The sequence below is a fragment of the Sorex araneus genome, chromosome 5 (genome assembly GCF_027595985.1).
Source record: "Sorex araneus isolate mSorAra2 chromosome 5, mSorAra2.pri, whole genome shotgun sequence".
In the NCBI taxonomy this organism is placed as follows: domain Eukaryota; kingdom Metazoa; phylum Chordata; class Mammalia; order Eulipotyphla; family Soricidae; genus Sorex; species Sorex araneus.
The window spans coordinates 2,642,002-2,663,085 of record NC_073306.1 but is presented as its reverse complement, the minus strand read 5'-3'; the positions used below and the strand labels follow the sequence as shown (position 1 = coordinate 2,663,085).

The following is a 21,084-nucleotide window of genomic DNA, read 5'->3' as shown; positions in this document are numbered from 1 at the left end:
CAGAGCCCGAGCCCAGCGCCCCCTCGCTGTCCCCCCGTCCCTCGGCCTCTCACTGCGAGGCCCCGCTGGTGGGTGCCGCTCACCTCGGCCCAGCCGGGGGCTCTGCCTCTCTAGCTGCAGCGTCAAGGCTCCCGCTGCTGAGCGCAGTCGGTTCCTTCTGCCTCCATCTGTGCGGCCGCCCCCTGCGGGGCCTTTCACAGCGTCTGCCGGACCCCCCCCCACCCAGCGCAGGGGCCGATGTTTATGCTTTTTGGTCTGTTTCCACCTTTGCTGCTTTTGTTATCTGACTGACTACCCTCACCCCCACCCGACCCCCGGCTGGAGCGATAGTACAGCCGGTGTGCATTTGCCTTGCACGCGGCCCACCCGGGTTCGATTCCTCCGCCCCTCTCGGAGAGCCCGGCAAGCTGCAGAGGATATCCCACCCGCACGGCAGAGCCTGGCAAGCTACCTGTGACGTATTCGATATGCCAAAAACAGTAACAACAAGTCTCACAATGGAGACGTTACTGGTGCCCACTCGAGCAAATCGATGAACAACGGGACGACAGTGCAGCAGTGCTACGGTCTCTCCCTGTTCCACCGGCAAAGGGACCAACTTCAGGGCCAGAGTGGCAGCACAGCGGGGAGGGCTTTTGCCTTGCACGTGGCCAACCTGGGTTTGGTCCCCGGCATCCCGTCCGTCCCGCGCCACCCCCAGCACCGCCAGGACGTCATTCCTGAGTCCCCAGCCAGGAGTAACCCCCAAACAAACAAAAAACCAATAAGGGGACCAACTTCAACTTGGACACTGGTTCTCTGGTGGCCGAGGACACTTGTCACTGCTGTGTGACCTGGCCGGAGCCTGACTGTGCAGGGGACTCAGGCAGCTGGTGGGGTGTCTGCCGGTGGAACGTGGGTCTTTGGCGGGTGCAGGAAGGGTCTGATCACGAAGGGCACAGTGGCTGCTGGGCGTGTGTGCCCGCCAGCTTGCGAGCTGCCCGAGCCACACTTCCGGCCGTGGCTGGTGTGTTCAGGCCCCGCCTCCCCCGGGGGACCCCTGATCCCTAGGAAGCATCTTTTATTATTTTTAATTTAAAAGGGTTAAATTATGAAACTGTGATTCACATTGGAGACATTACTGTTGCCTGCTCGAGCAAACTGATGAGCAACGGGACGACAGTGATTCACAGAGTTACGCACAGTCGAGTCTGGGCATTCTGTGTCCCAACTGTGCCACCACGTGTCAGCCGCCCTCTACCAACTCCCCAGGCGCCCCCCTCCCCGCCCGGCCCCTCCCCCAATCCACTTCCCTGACAGGTACATTTTTCCCCTGTTGGGGTCTCAGCAGCCAGCCTGAGACCCTGGCCAAACCCCCTGCCCCTAGAGACAGAAACAGGCTCTCTTCAAACAGGGCCCCAAAGCCCTGTGCCAGCACTCCACCCAGAAGGGCTCCCTGGTGGAGGAGATAGTGGGATGAAACCTGAAAGTCACCACTCCTCTGAGCTAGCATGCCCGGCCTTGAGAGGAGGGGACATAAATCATTAGTTCACATCTGTAAAGGGCCCAGCAAAATGTTTACTCCAGAGCTGGTAACCAGGTGTCCATCCTGCCCACTCCTCCCTAAAATTTCTTCTTTAAATATTGGCGTGTGAGCTTAATAAAAACGAGAGTTACTTGACCTCCAACTCTCCCCCCTCTGCGTGGTTCTTTCTCGGTGGCGGCGGTGGGGTGGCCGCGGTGCGCAGGGGGGCCGGGTAGAGGCTTCTCCCCTTCCCACTCCCTCTCCGATAGGGAGTAAGTCCGGTGGCTGGGGGATCACACTCCAGTTTGCCGGGGTCTAATGGCCAGGACCCTGACATTCCCCCTTTATTTTTATTATTTTTATTGAATTACTGTGAGCTACAGTTACAAAACTTCCACTTTTGAGTTTCAGTCACACAATGGTCGAACACCCATCCCTCCACCAGTGTCCCCGGCATCCCTCCCCGCCCTGCCCCACCCCTCCCCTGCCTCTATGGCAGGCAGTTTCCCTCTTACTCTCTACCTAAGGACATTAGAGTTTGTCCTTAGTAGATGCTGAGAGGCCGTCCTGCCTGGTCCTTTATCTACTGTCAGCACACACCTCCCGTCCCGAGCGACCCCTCCAACATCACTGACAGTGAACCCTTCTCTATTCCCGCTGCCTTCTCCCCAGCTCATGGGGCAGGCTGCCACCCAGATCCCCTTTACTCACCCCCCCGTGGCCCACAAAGGTGTAAGGCATTCAGTATTCCGGCCGGGCCCAGTGCTGTCCCCGCCCCTCCCCCACTGCCCCTGTTTTTCCAACCACCCCGCAAGCCTGCCTCCTTAGGGGGCCCAAAGTAATTTATTTTATATTGCTTCACTAACTGGCTAGTGAAATGACCAAAAAGTACTTCAGTAAAAGAAAATTGGTGAAGATTGTTGCGTGTCCCCGTGAGGGCACTGAGTCCTCGTCTGAGGAGTCACTGAACCGTTGTTCAGTTGTTCCTTCTGTGCTAGTGTTTGTGTTGGTGGCGCTTAGCTGGCTTCTGTACATCCCATCCAGTCTGGGGTGCTCCTACGGGGTGTCAGAACTGTAGGGGTTACAGATACGGAGTTTGCTGTAGAACTCCAGAAACCCTGAACACTTAACTGCGTGTGGAGTTTACATGGCGGAAGTGGCAGAAAGTGTGTGAGTCTTCCGGTGTTTCCGGGAGTACGGGGAGGGGGTCAGGGAGTACGGGGCGGGGGTCCGGGAGTACGGGGCGGGGGTCAGGGAGTACGGGGAGGGGGGTCCGGGAGTACGGGGCGGGAGTCAGGGAGTACGGGGAGGGGGGTCCGGGAGTACGGGGCAGGAGTCAGGGAGTACGGGGCGGGGGTCCGGGAGTACGGGGTGGGGGTCAGGGAGTACGGGGAGGGGGGTCTGGGAGTACGGGGCGGGGGGGGGTCCGGGAGTACGGGGCGGGGGTCCGGGAGTACGGGGCTGGGGGTCCGGGAGTACGGGGAGGGGGGGTCCGGGAGTACAGGGCGGGGGTCCGGGAGTACGGGGCGGGGGTCTGGGAGTACGGGGAGGGGGGGTCCGGGTACGGGGCTGGGGGGTCCGGGAGTATGGGGCTGAGGGGTCCGGGAGGTCTCCCCGACAACTCCGGAAAATCCCAGTGTTGGCAGGTGTTTTGTTCGTTGTTGGGCCACACCCGGCCCTCCACTCAGGGATCACCCCTGGAGGTGCTTGGGGGACCCAGTGGGTGCCGGGGATCACACCGGGGTGCCGCGTGCAAGGCCCCCTCTGCTTTTGGCGTGGCCGTGGTGGCGTGGCGCTCCTGTTCCCAGCGCGGCTTGATGCTGTGGTTTGGATACTGAGCCCCAGCACTCTGCACCATGCACCCACAGCCCCCGCCCCTGGCCACGGCGACTTCCCACCTGCTGCTTCTTGCCAGGCCCTGGCCCCCCCCATCCTTCTCGACTCCTGTACCCTGGGTGCAGGCCGATGGTTTGCTCCCTTCCCCACTGTGCACCGCCGTGTCCGTTCCCCTACGCCAGCAAGGCCCCCGGCAGCTGCTCTGCTGATTCCCTTCACTCAGCATGATGCCTCCCGTCCACGCAGCCTGCCGCCACCTGCACGGTGTCCACGGTGTCTACACCCACATCCTTACCACCCGCCCACCCGATTCCACACCTTAGCCACTGTCCTCACGGCTGCAGCGGATGACGGGATGCGTGTGCTATTGTCCCGGGGTTGGGCCTCGGTGCAGGGTCACGTGGCAGCTCGGTGCTCCCCTTCCTCAGGCTCCACACCGTTCCCACAGGGCTCGGACCAGACCACGTTCCCGCCAGCGGTGCCGGGGAACCCTCTCCCAACCCCCGCCAGCACCGCTGCTTCCAGGACTTCCGGCCGTGCCGTCACTCCGTCCTGAGAGACGCTGGTTGTCGGACCTGCCATGCTCTGCCCTGGCCCCGTGACCCACATGTTTTTGCACATGCTTCGATTCCCGCGATCATGTCACTCTTCTCTGAAGAGTTTGTTCATCTTTAGAGCTTCGGCCGTTTGCCTTCTTCTTACTGAATCATGGCAGGGCTTTATCTGTCCTAGATCAGCGCTTCTGAAACTTTCCCGAAAGCCCGTGACCCCTTTTTGTCTGAGAAATGCGGTGCGGGCATGCTCTGTCAGGAGCCCCCCACCCATGCCTGGGCTCATGTGTCCAGAAGCCAGCTGTCTTTTTTTTTTTTTTGCTTTTTGGGTCACACCCAGCGATTCTCAGGGGTTACTCCTGGCTCTGCACTCAGGAATTACTCCTGGTGGTGCTCAAGGGACCATATGGGATGCTGGGAATCGAACCTGGGTTGGCTGCGTGCAAGGCAAACGCCCTACCCGCTGTGCTATTGCTCCGGCCCCAGAAGCCAGCTGTCTCGAGGTGCCTCTCCCCAACCTTCAGTCCTATGACCCTCATGGGGTGTTGACCCAGAGTTTAAGAAGCTGTGCTCGGGGCGGGAAAGGCAACACAGGGAGGAGGCAGGTGGCTGACCCGAGTGTAATCCCCAGCACCCCTTATGGTCCCCTGAGTCCAGGCCACCCCAAACACACACACACACACACACACACACACACACACACACACACCAGCAATGCTCACACACACACCCCAGCAATGCTCACACACACATACACACACCCCCTAGCAATGCTCTCTCTCTCTCTCTCTCTCTCTCACACACACACACACACACACACACAAGAAGAAAAAGAAGCTGAGCTCTGACTACTTGTTGAAAAAGCTCCTGTTCCTGCCACGTGTTCTCTCTGTCTCTGTCTGTCCGTCTGTCTGTCCGTCTCTCCTTCCCTCCCTTGGCCGGACCACACTCCTGTTCCTGTACACTGTGATCCCACATCAGTTGCCAGGGCTCTGGGGGTCCCAAATGGCAGAGCTGGGGGATTCTGCTCTATGTGCGAGGGCAACACCGGGGGTCCAACTCACGGCCTTGTGCTCCAGGGCGGGCACTTTGCCCTGAGCCTTTTCCTGGTCTCTCCAGTCCCGCCTGGCTATTCTGTTTGTCTGTTTCCTGGTTTCCTCGCCCAAGTAGGGCCAAGACCTTTGCTCACTTGTTCCAAAACTTTTCTTTTCCTTTTGGGCCACATTTGGCTGTGACCAGAGCTTATCGGTGGCTCCATGCTCAGGAATCACTCTTGGCACGGCCGGGGTCCCTGTGTGCTGCCTGAGTTTGACCCCGGGTCAGCTGTGCGCTGTCCTGCCCACTGGACTGTCTCTCTGGACCCTGAAAGTTTCGAGTTTTATCTTCTGGAATCTAATCTACCAGGGATGATTTTTTTTGGGGGGAGCCACACCCAGCGATGCTCAGGGGTCACCCCTGGCTCTGCACTCAGGGATCACTCCTGGTGGTGCTTGGGGAGCCCCATAGGGTGCCAAGGGAGGCCTGGGGTGGGGGTGGGGTGACATTGGTGGGGGGCAGGGCACCCTGATGGGGGTCGCTGTCAGGACACTGAGTGCCCCAGACAACTCGACGTAAATCACGGAGTTTAGTGGAGGGAGCCGGGCAGTGTGACTGGCGTGTTCACGGATAACCACTGGTGTCAGTTCCGCTTACTCAGCCGCCCCCTGCCCCCTGGACCTGCCCCGTCCAGCCATTCACCGTTTCCACAAACCCACAGTCTGTTTCCAGGTTCTTTATTCTCTTGTTTTATTTCTTTTTGGTTCTGGGCCCACCCGGTGGTGCTCAGGGCTTGCTCCTGGCTCCGTGCTCGCTCGTGCTCCGGGATCACTCCTGGCAGGACTCAACGGGACCCTGTGTGGTGCTGGGGGCATGAACCCAGGTCAGTCGTGTGCAAGGCAAGTGTCCTCCCTGCTGTGCTCTCTCTGGCCCGGGTTCTTTCCTCCGTCCCACTCAGGGTTCTGGTCCTGCCGTCACACTTTGTTGCTGTTGCTTGGATGCTGGGGATCAAACCCGGGTCGACTGCATGCAAGGCAAACGCCCCGCGCGCTGTGCTGTCTCTCCAGACCCACGTGTGAGGCTTTTGAAAAAGGAAACAAAAACATTCGCTACTAGGCACCGCCCTGGCTCTGCTTTCTGCGATTTGGAGCCGAGTTTCCTCCACATTCCAGAGAAGCTGCTTCCGGGAGGACCCTGCCCTAGTGACCGGCCCCACTCTCCCAGCAGGCTGCGGGCGGGAGATAATGGTGTGTCAGAGCAGCCTGCCGCCATCTGCATGGCTGAGATGGTTTCATCCGGCTCTTCCTTAGTGTCTGACAAGCTCCTGTTATTCCGGGAAAGCTGAAGGGAATGCTTTAAACAAAGATTTTTTCCTTTTTGGGCCACACCCAGCCATGCACAGGGGTTCCTCCTGGCTCTGCACTCAGGAGTCACTCCTGGCGGTGCTCAGGGGACCCTATGGGATGCTGGGAATCGAACCCGGGTCAGCCTGGTACAAGGCAAACGCCCTCCCCGCTGTGCTCTCGCTCCAGCCCCGCTTTTTAATATTTCTTGAAACACTCTTTTCACTTTTGAAACAATCCGAGAGCTTTTTGCCCTGGCCGGGAGAAACAGTCCTGGGCGCGAGGCTGTTCCTTCCAGAAGGTGGGGGAGGGGCTGCTTTGGGCTCAGCCCCTGCTGTGGTGGGACCTGCACGCCCCGGGGTAGAGCCGAAGGTGCTGAGGGGCTTCCTCAGACCTGAGGCCTGGCTCTGCGAACAACCCTTCTGACAGTCGGGGGCGGCCCGCGGGGGCGAGGCAGGGCTATTTCTGCCTCCTGTCACCTTTGCCGCCTCCGACCACAACTCTGAGGATGACGTGAAGTTTGCCGCGCTGCCACCCCCACACCCGCCTCGGCAACGGACACCTGCAGGCTGAGCTTTTCTTTCCCCCCCCCCCCCGGCTGTGCCCCCGGCCCCCAAGCTAGGGTCCCTCGGAGGAAACACCCAGAGGCTGCGGGTCCCGGACTGAGCGCCCAGGAAATGTCCCTTTGCGCCTGCCGTGACTGCGCAGGGGCCCGGGCCAAAGGCGGCTCCTGGGTGTCGGCTGACGCAGAAACGTTCTGGCACACGGGGAACGGTTACGGCTCCCCCGCCGCGGGCTGCAGGGAGCAGAGAAAGAGCGAGAGTTCCCTGGGGGGGGGGCAGGAGACACCCCGGGAACGCAGCGCGTGCACATACATACGCACACACGCGCACACACACACACACACACACTCACACACGGGATCTGCACGGAAACCGGGGCGCTGGGACGGGCCCTGGGGTGCGCGTGGAGGACAGGGTCCCAGGGCAGGCGCCGAGCTGGGGGAGGGTGTCGGGGGGCGTCTGGCGGCTGCAGGGGAGGGCACCCGGCCCCAGCATGGGCATGTGACGTCAGGGCACGGGGGCAGGTCGCTGAGGCTTACAGCCCCCCAGACCCACACAGACACGCGCACACACACAGACGCACACCCGCCTCCTCCCGGGGCCGAGCTCGTGTCTGCACAGCCACATGTGACCGCCAGAGTGACGACGGCGGCCGAGGCGAGGGGCCGCGACCCGTCTTGGAAAACCACAGAGCGGGGCGTGGGGAGGGGTGTCTGCGCGCAGGGGGGCGGCGGGGGTTTGGGCGCCGTGGCCCTGCTCTGACTTCTGAGTCACAGAGAGGCGAAGGCGGCTTGGGGTCGGGCGCCGGCGAGGCCGGCGATGGGGGGGCGGCCGGGGGGGCCTCTAGCCCGTCCCTCACGCCCAGAAAGGGCCCAGTAAGCTGTGGGGGGCAAGGACAAACCCACAAACCCCCAGGCCGCCCCGGCCGCCCCCGTCTAAGGAAGGTCAGACACCCCCTGACCCCTGTGACCTCATCTAATCTGAGGGTCCATCCTCCTGCCCACCCCCGCCCCCCGCCCCAGCTGAGAGGAAGCTGGTTTGGGGGGACATCGGCCCACTTTCAGGTCGTGCCCCGAGTAAATCTGCTTCCCGTCTTTTATGCTTTGGGCCACACCCGGCGGCACTCAGGGCTGACTCCTGGCTCTGTGCTGAGGGAGCACTTCTGGTGGGCTCAGGGGCCCTATGGCATGGCCGGGGCTCGAACCCGGGTTTTCCATACACAAGGCTCGCACTCTCCCCACTCCAGCCCTGGCAGCAGCGTCTGCCTCTCGAGGCTGCCGTGGGGGTGAGCCCCGGGTCTCGGGTTCGAGGGGCAGCAGGGCTGGGGACGAACAGGGTTTGTGAGCTTTTCCCCACCCGGCTTCCTTCTGGCCGGTGAGCCCCCAGTCCTGTGGCCTGTTTGTGTGACACAGCCCTGGAGTATCTTGGGGGTGACATACACGGTGTTAAACAGGGAAGGGCTCCAGCAGGACCCGGTTAGACAGATGAAGGCCAGAGGGACCAGGCGCCCACAGCGCCCCCTGTGGAACTGGCGGTGTCACTGCAGCACAGCTCTGCCCTGACAGCTGTGTCCCTCGTACCGGGTATGGGGTCTGGTGGGGGGGAGCTGGGACTCGGTTACCTAGTGCTTCCAGAAGGTTCCCTTCCTCCCAGCTCTGCTGCTGACGTGGGCTGGGCCAGGAAGGGGGGCTCGTGGGGAGACGGGGCTCCTGGTGCGTCTGTGAAGACTTCCCCGTCCTGGGAAGCGGCGACTCCTCGAGCTTTTTCTTTGCTTCCGTGTCGGGGTCCCTGTGGGGTGGGGGCGGGGCTCCCCGTGGAGCTGGGGGCGCCCTGCAGGGTGGCTGCAGGGGGCCAGCAGCAGAGGCTTCAGACCGACTGTGCTGCCTTCCCATGGGTTTCTGCCGGGGTGCTGGGCACCCTGGCACTGCCCGGGCTGTCGTCTCCGAGCTCAGGAGAGACCCCCGGGGCTCCAGAGACTCACGGCCACACGCAGCCAGCTAAGCACCTCGGCCCCTTCTCGCTCTCTCTGGGCCCTGCTGTTACTGTTTTTAAATCTTATTTTCATGTTTGTTCACATTAATCGATGACATTCAATATTTCACCCCCTTCCCACCACCATGATTTCAGACCCCCCCATTCAAGCCTGCTTGCCACAAGCAGATGAAGGATAAATTACTTTCTATTGCTTATTACCCTGCTGTTATTTTAAAGTGTTTTTTTGTTTGGGGGCACACCAGGCAGTGCTCAGGGCTGACTCCTGGCTCTGACTCAGGGATCACACCTGGCGGTGCTCAGGGATGACTCTAGGCTCTGTGCTCAGGGCTGACTCCTGGCTCTGTGCTCAGGGCTGACTCTAGGCTCTGTGCTCAGGGCTGACTCCTGGCAGTGCTCGGGGATGACTCCTGGCTCTGTGCTCAGGGCTGACTCCTGGCATGGCTCAGAGGCCCACCTGGGGTGCTGGGAATCAAACCTCAGTCGGTGACGTGCTGGGCCAGGGCCGGCCTGCTGTGTTCTCTCTCCAGCCTCCGTTACTTCCGAAACGCGAACAGCGTGTCTGTAAAGCTGAGGCCCTGCCAACCCCTCCCTCCGAGACGGTGAGTAGGACGCCCGAGGCCAGGTCAGGGCCGGCTCACAGGCGCCTGCCCGGCCGGTCTGGGTACCGCCTCCATTTCTCTGGGGCTCCCGAGGCCGCGTTTCCTCTTTCCTTCCCAGCGGGGCTGTTGGGAAGATGCTGTAAGGGAGAGGCTTGGCACAGGGCCTGCGCCAGACCGAGGTCTAGAGCATGACCTTATTGCATTCTTCCTAAAGAATGCGAGTGCCATGTCCTGCCATGCCCAGTGCCGTCACACTCCGAGTAAGTGACATGTCCTGCCATGCCCAGTGCCGTCACACTCCGAGTAAGTCGTCAAATATCTGTGACGGCAAGAAACGCTTTTAATGCCGTGTGATTGGCACCACAGCCTGCAGCTGGGCCGTTTCCACGTGTGGATCCCGCTGATCTGGGTCAGGCCCCCCCTTCCCCCCTAAAAAAAAAAATTCAGCCTCTCCGTGGTTTCTGCATCTGTGTCAGGGCCAGCCGGGGCTGGGACAGGGCAGTGGTTTGGTCTCAGCTCTGACGATCCCCCGCCCCAGGTATTTCATCATGGTCCTGCAGATGTTGATACTGAGACGGTTTCTTGATGGAGGAAGGGGGGGCAGTCCCGTGCTGGGACAGGGCTCAGTGGCCCCCACTCCCTGGACACTGCGCCTGGCTGTCCCGTAAGCCCGTCCTACACTCCTCTCTGGGCGCTAGACGGACTCTAGCCAGAGTCCCCAACCTCTCTGAACTGTCACGGCTCCAGCTCCGTCCCCAAGGCTGAGCCTGGCCTGCTGCTCTGTGGTTGCGTCTGGGGCACTTTCATAACTCTCGGGCCTTTTCCCTTCCCTTGATGAGAGCCGCGTTAGGACTGCCAAGGTCCCGTGAGTGAGGCTAAATTTCTTTTTTTTTTTTTTTGTTTGTCTTTTTGGGTCACACCTGGCGACGCTCAGGGCTTACTCCTGGCTCTGCACTCAGGAATTACTCCTGGTGGTGCTCGAGGGATCCTCTGGGATGCTGGGGATCGAACCCAGGTTGGCGGCATGCAAGGCAAACGCCCTCCCCGCTGGACTGCCGCCCCGGCCCAGGTTAGAGATTTTGAATGTTCACTCTGGGCTTCTCTCCACCACCGTCTCCTGGAGCTGGTCCTGCTGCTGCTGGAACTGGGCCGGTGCTGGCTGGGTCACGGCGACAGGCGGGTCACAGGGGGTTGTGCTGTGGTCACGGGTTGGTGCTGCGCTACGGGTTCTGTGCGTTCTGCGTTCAAGACAGGAGGTCTGGAAAGTTCCGTGCAGGCATGAACACTCCAAGGGGACGAGAGGAAAGAGTGAAGAAACACTTGGGAGGCCACTCAGGGGCCTCCTCCTCGTCCTGCCCTGGGTGAGGCGGCGCCGGACAGGCACCTGCTGGGGGCGTCGGGCCGTGTGGAGGCGGACGCCTGAGCCTCACGCTGGACTCGGGCAAAACAAGCGTTTTCGCAAGACCCTGGAGGAAATGTTCAGGAAATGTTTAAAACTCGCCGGTTCCCTGGAGCCCGAGCACTTGCAGACGAGGTTTGCGAACACAGGACGGTCCTCACTGAGCGACCCCGCGTCCCGCCGTGCTGTGGGGGAGGAAGAACCCGGCACAGAGACCACCAGCGGGCGCGCGGCCACCTGCCCGGCCCGCTCCTCGCCACAGCTGCCGTCCATGGGGCTGCCCGGCTCGGCCCAGAGCTCGAGGTGCACCCGGGGGCCCCTCGCCTTGACCGGTGTGGATCTCACGTCCAGCCACACCCGCCCCGCGTCCCCGCCCCTGCGTGTCTCTTCTCTGTACTGTCCTGTTGCTGCTGCTGCTGCTGTTTTAATTTTGGGTCACACCTGGCTCTGCACTCAGGAATCACTCCTGACAGTGCTCAAGGGACCACATGGGACACTGGGGATCGAACCCGGGTCAGCCGCGTGCAAGGCAAATGCCCTCCCCGCTGTGCTGTCGCTCCAGCCCCCCTGCGTTGTCGTCTTCGGAACAGCGATCAGCGGTCACCTGTGCGAGGAGCCGCGGACGGCCACAGCCGTGGGGAGGGCGAGAGCCCAAGGACAGTCGCTTGCCGGCGGCTCAGCCCCACTCGCTCCCGCCGGCTTCGTCCGCTGGGTTTCCACCCACGCGGCCCCAGCTCCCACAGAACCCGGAACCCACGAAGCCCCCAGCTCTTCCTCCCCGACTCTCCCCACGCCGTCGCCCTCGTCAGAGAAGGGGCGTCTCTCTGCCCCGCCCCAGGCCCCCGGCACACGCGGGTGACATGGTCAAGTGCTCTGGGGCCAGGACCAGGTTCCCACAGAGCTGAAGGGCCCGTGTGGCACTGGCGAATGCCACCTGGTGGCCTTGGTGTGAGACCCCCCCCGCTTGGGGGCACCCCTCCCCCGGACGTGAGGGTGGGCCAGGGGGCCGGGGGCGTGGTCTTCACAAGTGGTATAGAGAAGGAACGCTGAGGTCAGGCCCGGCTCTGGGGTCAGCAGGCCCCTTCCTGCTCCCCCCCCCCCCCCGCCCGGGGACATGGCCTGGCTCCTGGACTGCACTGGGGGCTGCTTCCCTGGGGGCTTTGGTCCAAGCCTGGGAGGTGCCCCCCCACTCTCATCATTCCAGCCTGCCGTCGGCCAGGCGCCCCCCCAGCAGGGCGGCCGGACCCTGGGCCGTCTTGTCCCAAGCAGGCGGATATCACGCCCAGCTGTGTGGGACCAGGCAGGAAGTGTTTTTCAGGACAAAGGATCGTTGCCGTGGTGCCAGCGCAGACGGACAGTCGCAGGCGCACAGCAGGCGGTGCCCACGCGGGCCACTCTCACGTGCCGATGGCGCCTTCTCAAACACGCTCGGCCCTGCAACCCTCGAGGACGCAGGCGGCTCAGGCCCACGGGCGGCCAGGAGCCCGAGCTGAAGGGATTCCCCGGGCAGGAAACCGCCGTCCGGGTGCCAGGCCAGCCCCGAGTGAGCTGGGCGCAGACCCTGAGCACCGCTGGCTGGGATCCAGAGACAAACGAGAGACCCCAAAATGGAAGAGGAGGAGACGTCTCCCCAGACCGGGACACGTGCCCTCCATGTGTGCCAACGCCTCGTGACCCCTTGCCGCGGGGACTGGCACAGGGACCCCCGCCCCAAGCCCCTCCTGGCGCAGGAGGAAAAGGTGGGGCGGCCACAGGAGCCGGCGAGCTGCAGAGACGAGGCGGCGAGGGAGCCGGGGGAGGGGCAGGGCTGCAAACGGGCGAACAGGGGGCAGCAAAGACCCCTTTACCTGCCGGCCCCATGGGGGCAGCAGGGGCCCAGGGAGTGGGCTAGAAGCCAGGACCCCAATAAAAGTAAATTAAATATGGGCTGGAGCCATAGCACAGTGGGGAGGGTGTTTGCCTTGCACGCGGCCGACCCGGGTTCGATTCCCAGCATCCCATAGGGCCCCCTGAGCACCGCCAGGAGTAATTCCTGAGTGCAGAGCCAGGAGTAACCCCTGTGCATCGCCGGGTGTGACCCAAAAAGCAAAAAAAAAAAAAAAAAAGTGAATGAAGCGAGAGCAGAGGCGGAGTGCTGGGGCCGTGTCCTGCTGTCTGTCTGTGAAGGAGCTTCTCGATTGCTGTTTCGTCTTGAGCCAGCCTGGCTCAGGGGCCCCTGCAGGATGCGGGGGATCGAACCCGGGTGGGCCGCAGGACGCCGGTGTCTCAAAGCACGAGAGGCAGCACAGTGGGCAAGGTGGGCCTTGACTCAGCCCGCCTGGGTCTGATCCCGGCCCCCCGACACCCCACAGAAATGCAGGCGGTTGTGCAGTGTGGCCCCGGGCTCAGTCCCTGGCGCGAGCGGGCCCGTACAGGGGCGCGCCCCCTGGTGGGCACCAAACTAAAAACCTTCCTGAGTGACCCGCACGGGCGGGAAGGGCGCCCCCTGGTGGGCGCAGGGAGAGTGCAAATGTAGAGGGGCCGTCAGACCACCATGACGGGGCACAAAGGGAAGGGGGAGGGAACTTTCTTTTGTCTACATACAGAGATGCACGGGGCTTCCTCCTGGCTCTGCACTCAGGAGTTGCTCCTGGCAGTGCTCAGGGGACCAGATGAGATGCTGAGAATCGAACCCGGGTCAGCCGTGTGCAAGGCAAACACCCTCCTTGTTGCGCTCAGGCCCCTCTGATGGCCACATGCAGGTCAGCACGCAGGGCCCTGCCCGCTGCACGGGGTCCTAGGGGCTGGTCTCCTATGCACACATGCACACGTGTCTTCTCCATGACAGGCAGTGCCTGGTTCACCTTCACGTCCCGACGCTCTGCTGGACGATCTGACCATGTGGTTTTCAGGACGGTCACCGTGACCATGCTTACAGGCAGGGCCATCTGCTGCACATCCTTCCCGAAGGTGCCGTCTCCCCCACCCCAGCCCGGCCCTCCTGCCCCGTTGGTAAGCTCAGAGTCTGGGGGTTCGTGCGTTGGACAGGGCTGTCCCCGCCCTCTGATCCCGTGAGTCAGCCCACGGGTGCTTGTTTTCCTTCCAACGAATTTCACCGGACTGACCCCGCCCTTCCCCAGCCTCTCCCGCCCTGGCAAGTGTCCACCTTGCAGCGCAGCTGGGCGGGACCCTCTGCCTCTTCTGCTGTCACTGAGTCTTGGGTCGAGCCCGAGCGTGGGGGGCAGTGCTGTGGGGGGGGCTGCACCCGATGCTCCAGCTGCTCTGCATGATCCTGTGCTGCTGAGCCACACCTGCTGCTGCTCTGGGCGCGTGCCCGGCCCCACATCCAGACAGGGCCCATCTGGGCCGGCTGCCCGCAAGGCAAAGGCTGGACTCTGCAGCGTCCCCTCCGGCCTTGTGCCGCCCACCCTCCCTCCTTGTCCCCGCCTTGTGCCACCCACCCACGCTCCCGCCCTCCCTCCCCATCCCTGCCTCGTGCCGCCTGCCCGCCCTCCCGCTGTCCCTTGGCCTGGCTGTCAGGTACTAGTACCAACCCCCGTGCCGGGGCTGTGCACAGTCCCTGGGGGAGGACAGACCCCCTTCCACCAGGGACGTGAGCCGAGGGAGCCCGGCGGGCTGCCGGGGGAGGAGGAAGGGCCCCTCAGGCTGCAAACGCTTCCACGGCGTGTGCGTGCGTGCGTGTGTGTGTCCGTCCGGAGACTCATTCCTGCAGCCAGTGCCCACGGGGCCAGCTGTCACCACAGTGCGTGTCCCCTCCTGGCCCGCAAGCGCTCTGCCCGGGACGCACACCCTTGGGGGTCACCAGGCCGAGGCCAGGGAGTGTGAGATGGGGGGACGGGGGGACACAGTCCCCAGGACAGACATTACGTGTGTGTGTGTGTGTGTGTGTCCCACGCGGGGGACCCTGAGCAGTGTTGGTCGGGCGCAGGGCCGGGACACAGATCAGACAGGGCAGGCACCAGTGCGAGCTTCGACAGTGTGCCCCCGGTGTCACCCCCGACTCTGGAGGGTCCCCAGGGGCTGAAAGCTGCGGCAGGGGAGGGAGCGGCGCCCGGAGGCCATTTCCCACACGTGGCCTCAGGGCCTGGGCCACAGGGGTGCCGGGCTCCGGCCCTGCTTTCCAGGCGCGGTGTCATCATCTCCCAGGAACCGACCGGCAGAGGGTCACGCCGGGCCTTCTCGGGCTCTCACAGGTCCCCGGTTCTCCCTGACAGAAGCCGATCATGGTCTCGCTCAGCTTTGCCGGGCGCCGGGTGGGCGCTGCCCCCTCACAGGCCGCCCGCCCACGGTCACTGGCCAAGGCCTCGTGCCTGGGGAAGGGCCACGGGGACGGGACGGGCGACAGGACAGACACGGGCGCAGGCGCTTCAGTAAACACTTTATTCGGTTCCCGGAGGGGCGAGTCCCCAGCGAAAGGCACAGACACGGGAGGTACTGGCGGGCGGAGGCAGGCGGCGGGCCCCACGCGCTGACCCTGAAGGCACCGAGGGTGGACGGGGGGACGGGCAGGGATGGCCCCTGGCAGCCCTGTGCTGCGGGCAGTCGCCTGGCCAAGGACGTGTCGGACACACCTGGACAAAGGAGCCGCCGGCCGGCCCCTGGGTGCAGACACCGGGTGAGGCACGAGCTGGTCAGGAGAGAGGGCGGGGATGGCGCCCGAGGCAGGAGACCCCCACCCCGCCCCGAGGCCGGAGGCACCAGGAGGCCCTTTGATCAAATACAGAATTCTGGAACTTCTCCGTCAGGAACCAGCTGAATAGCCCTTGGCTGGGAGTGAAACTTTTTGGCAAAGTAGAAACTTTGGTCACAGCCGCGGCCCTGCAGCCCTGTCCACGGGAGCCGCTACAGAGGGGCGCAGCGGCCGAGTGACCCCTGCGGGCGCGGGCTGGGCGTGTTGTTCCGAGGCACGAGGTGAGGCGGGAGGCGGGGGCGGAGTGTGGCTCTAGGGAGACATCCCGGGCCGGGGGGCACGCGGCTGTGCCAGGCCCCGGGGCCACACGTCTGGTCCGGGCAGACGGACAACCAAGGCACTTCCTAGAAACCTTACATGAACTGAAGCAACTGTTTTAGAAAACGGGTGGCGGGCGCTGGGCGAGCAGGCTGGGGCATGGCCGGGCTCCTCAGGACGAGACAGACCACACTGCGGGCGAGAAGGGCCGCGTCAGACGCGTGGTGCGGGCTGGAGGGGCCGAGAGGAGGCGGGCTTCCAGAAGCTGCTCCCGGCGGGAAGGGCGTGAGGACGCGCCGTCCCCCGGCCCAGGGGCGAGCACGTCGTTCAGTATGAAGCCTTGGTCACACCCTGTGCTCAGGGCTGACTCCCGGTAGGCTCAGGCCCACCTGGGGTGCTGGGATGGGACCCGGGTCAGCCTCGCGCCAGGCCAGGCCCTCCGCTGTGCTAGGCCCCAGCAGGCGTGTCTGCACCCCCCTTTAACACGGGAGGAAACTGAGGCTCCGAGGGGGAATGCTTGGCCCCAGCTGCACGGCAGGCCGGGGAGGGTACGGGTCAGCGGCTCAGCTCTGGGCCATGCTGGTCCTCATGAAGGACACAGCTGAGGAGAGTGGACTGAGAACCTCCGCCTTCAGAGGAGTCTGGGCCGCAGGCGGCCAGGGGACAGTCAGGACAGCGGGGAGCAGGGGGACAGGTGGCCGGGGGCAGGGGGGCAGGGGGGCAGCCGGTCACCCCTGCGGCCGAGCGAGCGGGGCGCCGAGTGCCGTCACGCAGTGCTGTCCCTGCGGGCTGGGCAGTCACTCACCCACGATGATGACGATGATGATGACCAGAACGGCGATCCCGATGGCCCACATCTGCGACCAGACACGCCGGGTCAGCGCCCGGGCTGCAGCTTTAGGGGCCCCGGGTTGGCTGAGGTGCCGCCCAGCCCTGGGAGCACTGTCGCCGGAGCCCCACGCCCACCCGCCGAGCACCGAGACCCAGACAGGCTGCGGCGCAGTGGCCAGGGAAGCTGCACCTGACCGTCTGGACACTTCTCAGAGGAGTGGGGGTCCCTGCCCCGCCTCCCGCGTGCCACCCGGGCCCCGCCTCTCTGGGGGCCCGCCGCCCCTCCTGCCAGGCTCACCTTGCAGTTCTTCCACCAGTACTTCCTCTTGAGCTTGGCCGCGCTCGTCTCGAACTGGGAGGCCCCCGCCTGCAGCGCGTCCGCCCGGTCGTCCAGCTCCGACAGCTTCTGGTCCCGCTCCAGCACCTTGTCCACGTTGACCCGCATGATGTCCACCACCTGCGCCGGGAGCACGGCACTCACTCGGGGGCACCGCCGTGGCCCGAAGGGCAGGGCCGGGGCTTCTCACGGGGGACGGGAGAGGCCTGAGCCCCAGAGCGCCCCAGGAGAGCCCGCCCCGCCCACACCTGTGCTCCCAGGACAGGAGCAGCGAACAGGGCCCACTTTCACGGCCAGAGAGGAGACGGGGCTCCGGCGCGAAGGGGAGGGAGGGTCTCTGCGGGCGACTCCACGGTGGGAAATTCCCCGAGAGTTACAACACACAAACCCTGCCGGGCCAGTAATCACGCAGGGAAGGGCTCGGTCAGCGCGGCCCACGAACCCGCCGGCCGGGTGAAGCGGTGCCCCCGGCGGGGGAGGCTGAGGAACACCGACCAGGAGGCAAAGCCCGCAGGTGCGAGCCCAGCGCCCGAGCGGAAGGCCCTGCCCGGCAGCCGCAGACGGAAAAACGCCTGCCTGCAAATTCCCACGGAGCCCGAGGGCCTGGGCAGGGGCGGGGCCGGACTCGGGCAGGGCTCTGCTCTGCATCTGGCTTCGGCCGGACCCGCGGGCCCATGGAACCGAGACCCCGCACCAGGCAAGCAGCCGCCCACTGACATGGGCACCAACCACGCCGTCGCCCGGAGCAACGGGCCTGACCTCCCGTCGCACCTGCCAAGGAACTGAAAGCGCCCAGCCGCGCACAGGAGCCAGACTGCAGCGCTCTCGTGAAACCCGGGCAGCGGATCCCGCCACGCTCAGCCACGCGTGCACCACGAGCCAGGAAATCAGAGCACGTGCAAGGACCCCGCGGCCAGCGGCAGGAGCCTCCTGACTCCAGGGAGACGACAGAGGCAAGTCACCACGGTGATGGGGCCGAGCCAGGGAAAGGGCCGGGGAGGCACGGATCTCCGCGGGGAGGGCGCTGGCCTTGCATGCAGCCGACCCGGGTTCAACCCCTGGCACCCCACGGGGGTCCCCCGAGCACCAGGAGCGAGTCCTGAGCAACACCAGGGCTGCTGTCCCCCCGCAACGAAACCAAAACAAAGAGCCTTGTGTCTGCGGCACATCCCACAAACAATACACAGTGTGGACAAGCCCGGGGAGGGACAGGCCCTCACGGTCGCTACAACAAAGCCAGTGAAAACCACGCCGGCCCCCCAGTCCCGCACTGCCCTGGAGGGAAGAGAAAGGGACGGAGCGCTGGGGGCTGCGGGGACAGTACCCGGGAGTGTGGCCACTGCCAGAGGGCCACACCGTCCCGGCCGTCCCCCCCGCAGATGCTCGCTGGCAAACGCTGACGGTGGCCGAGTCACACTGGGCGGGAGGCAGACACGCACGCACCGTGCCGGGACGCACATCACGGCCCACGCGCTGCCTCTGCCCCGCGAGGCAACGACATGGAAGGACGCAGGGCCCACCGGAGGCGACAACCACATGAGCCCTCGGCGTGACGCAGCGAGGACAGGGGAAGGCGCAGACACAGGCCTGGGGTGGGCGTCGGGTCACTAACCGCGCCTGGGGGATCCTCTCGGGGTGCTGGGGACCTTGGGCAACCACCAGAGGGGCAGGTCCAGCAAGCACCCCGGCTGGACACTGAAACAGCAAGCGACAGGCAGAATAACTGTCACCTCCAGGGAAAAACCCTCTAAGCTCCTCTCAGGAAAAGGCCGCAGCTTGATACTGTCAGAAACACTTGTTGTGGGAGACAATGAATTTCTGAAAACAAAAATATGAAAACGTCAGAATGAAGCTCCTGAACACAACCGCCAGGTCAAAACACAGAACTGACGGGCCAGAGACAGCGCAGTGGGGAGGGCGCCTGCCTGCCCGCGGCCACCTGGGTCTGACCCCTGCCACCAGGTGGCTTCCCAGGCCCCTGAGAACCGCCGACAAACTGACACACCGAACAGGACCATCTGAGCCGAGAGCGGCTGCACGGAGGCCAGCGACAGGGCCCAGAAACCTCTGCCGGGAGCCGCGTGCGACAAGAAAGAAGCCAGCAGCTCTCGGGGACCGTCCCCCTGGCCTGGCCGGAGCAAGGCCTTGCATGCAGCCGACCCGGACTTCGGAAACTGCCGCTGCCGCTGGGCGCAGAGAGCAAAGGACACGCTGCTGGCCAGCACGGCGGCGGGCCGCCGGGCGCCGGGGGAGACGTCAGGACTCAAGGTCAGCACCAGGGTTGGCTGGTGGGACCCGAGGCCCCTCCAGAGCCCATCACCTTCCCACAGCTCGTCCTGGAGACAGCGGGTGGGGCAGGCAGGGCAGGGGCCTCGCATGCGGCCCACCCAGATTAGATCCCGGGCAGCCCAGCGGGCCCCTGGAGTGCGGGGCCAGGACTGAGCCCTGAGCACCGCTGGGTGCAGCCTCCAAACCAAGCAAAAGACGGTGGCAACGATGCACGGTGTAAAGGGACCCCAGGAGGCCCAGACAGGGGTGTCGGTGCTCCGGGCACTGATTCCGTCATAGGCCAACACGTCCGGAAACAGTCCGACGTGGACTCGGGTCTGGAGGGCGCGTCCCACGGGCACCTCCCCGCACAGCGCCCCCTGCAGGCCGCGCCTCCGCTAACAAGCACACTGCCAGCCCCGGGAGCAGTACCTCGTCCACTTGGTTCTGTGTCTGCTGGAGTCGGCGACTGCTGCCCGCGGCAGCACCGGACACGGCAGAGCCCCCTGCAGACCTGGAACGCAGAAAGGCCAGAGAGCGGGTGTCAGCCCGACCGCAAGATCCTTCCGGAAGGCACGGGCAGAGGTTCAATTCCACTACCATTCTCAGCTTCAACCACACACTAAAGCCAAGGGCAGGGTCCACTTTACACCACGGCAGGATGTGACCCCCCGGTGGGGAAAACCCGACTTTCCAACTGTTCACTCCTGGTCCGGGCACTTGGGCCGCCTGCGACCTTCTCTCTGGCAAGACTCACTTGCACAGAAGCAGTGGGAACAGGCCCGTGCCCAGGAGGGAGGCAGAGACTCACGCAGAGAAGGGCGCGGGCCGGGCAGGAACGGGTGGCAGTGCCAGTACCAGGGGAGGGAAGTGACGCCCCCGCCCTTCCCGGGTTCCGGCCTTGGGCTGGACAGACAGCGCCCGGCTCAGGTGATTCCCGGCCCCCAGCACCGCTGGGGAACCCAGGTGATCCCCAGCCCAGCCCCTGCAGGCTGCCAAGTGCTGTCCAGGGGCTCCAGGCTGCTGAGAACTGCTGGGAGGCCCTTCTTTAAAAAAAAAAAAAGAAAAAAGAAAAAGGCCTTAAAGTGGTTCTGAACTTCCCAACATGCTTCCCAAACGCTTTATATCGCCCCAGGTGGGTCGTTTGAGCTCTGGCTTTGCCACCCCGACGGGTTCTGCTGATTCCGCACGTGACGCGGGTCTCAGCCCAGGCCACAGGCGCCTGCGTTCGAAAGTCTTTTTCCGGGATCCACGACGTCGCTTAGCAGAGTCTGGGTCACCCATTTGGCAGTTATCTTATATACACATACACATATATAATTTTGGGGGGTCACTCTGCGGCGCTCAGTGCGCGGCGGCAGGACGCAGGGCCAGCGCCCGCCCCAGCTCGCCCCGCGGCGGCGTCACAGTGCGGACCCCAGCCGGGCCAGGCGCCCCCCGGGCTCGGGCCGAGGCGGCGGCCGCTCCTCCGCTCCCCAGGGCGCTGCCGGTGCCGGCGTTAGGAGGGCGAAGGTCGCTGCCTGCCCGGGCGGCGGGCCGGGCCGCGCCCCGTCCCGGCGGCCCAGGCAGGGTCTCGGCCCTCGGCCCGCTCAGTCTCCAGGGCCGCGTCCCGGGACTCCGCCGGGAGGGCGGCGGCCGCGCCGGCCCCGCGCGCGTCCCGCCAGACCCCGCCCGCCGCCGCCGCTCCGCACCGCCCGCGCGGGGACTCCGGGGCCCGGGGGTCGGGCCGACGCCCCGTCGGGCCGCGTCACTCACATTTTGGCGGCGGTGGCGGCGGCCGTGGGCAGGCGAGTGGGACAGACGCGGCCGGACCCGGGGCCAGGGAACTGGGCGGGGTGGCGGCGCCGCGCGATGACGTCACTGGGCGGGGCGACG

General features: G+C 64.5%; 1 protein-coding gene across 1 annotated transcript; it reads right to left on the bottom strand.

Annotated features, from left to right (window-relative positions):
• Window positions 1-15,191: 15,191 nt before the first annotated feature.
• VAMP3 (vesicle associated membrane protein 3) lies at window positions 15,192-21,052 on the bottom strand. Its single transcript, XM_055137601.1, has 5 exons — window positions 20,965-21,052; window positions 19,642-19,723; window positions 16,903-17,061; window positions 16,579-16,630; window positions 15,192-15,965 (listed from the first exon to the last, which is right to left on the bottom strand). Coding segments are annotated over exons 1-5 (315 nt in total). The 5' UTR covers window positions 20,967-21,052; the 3' UTR covers window positions 15,192-15,945.
• Between the last annotated feature and the right edge of the window lie 32 nt (window positions 21,053-21,084).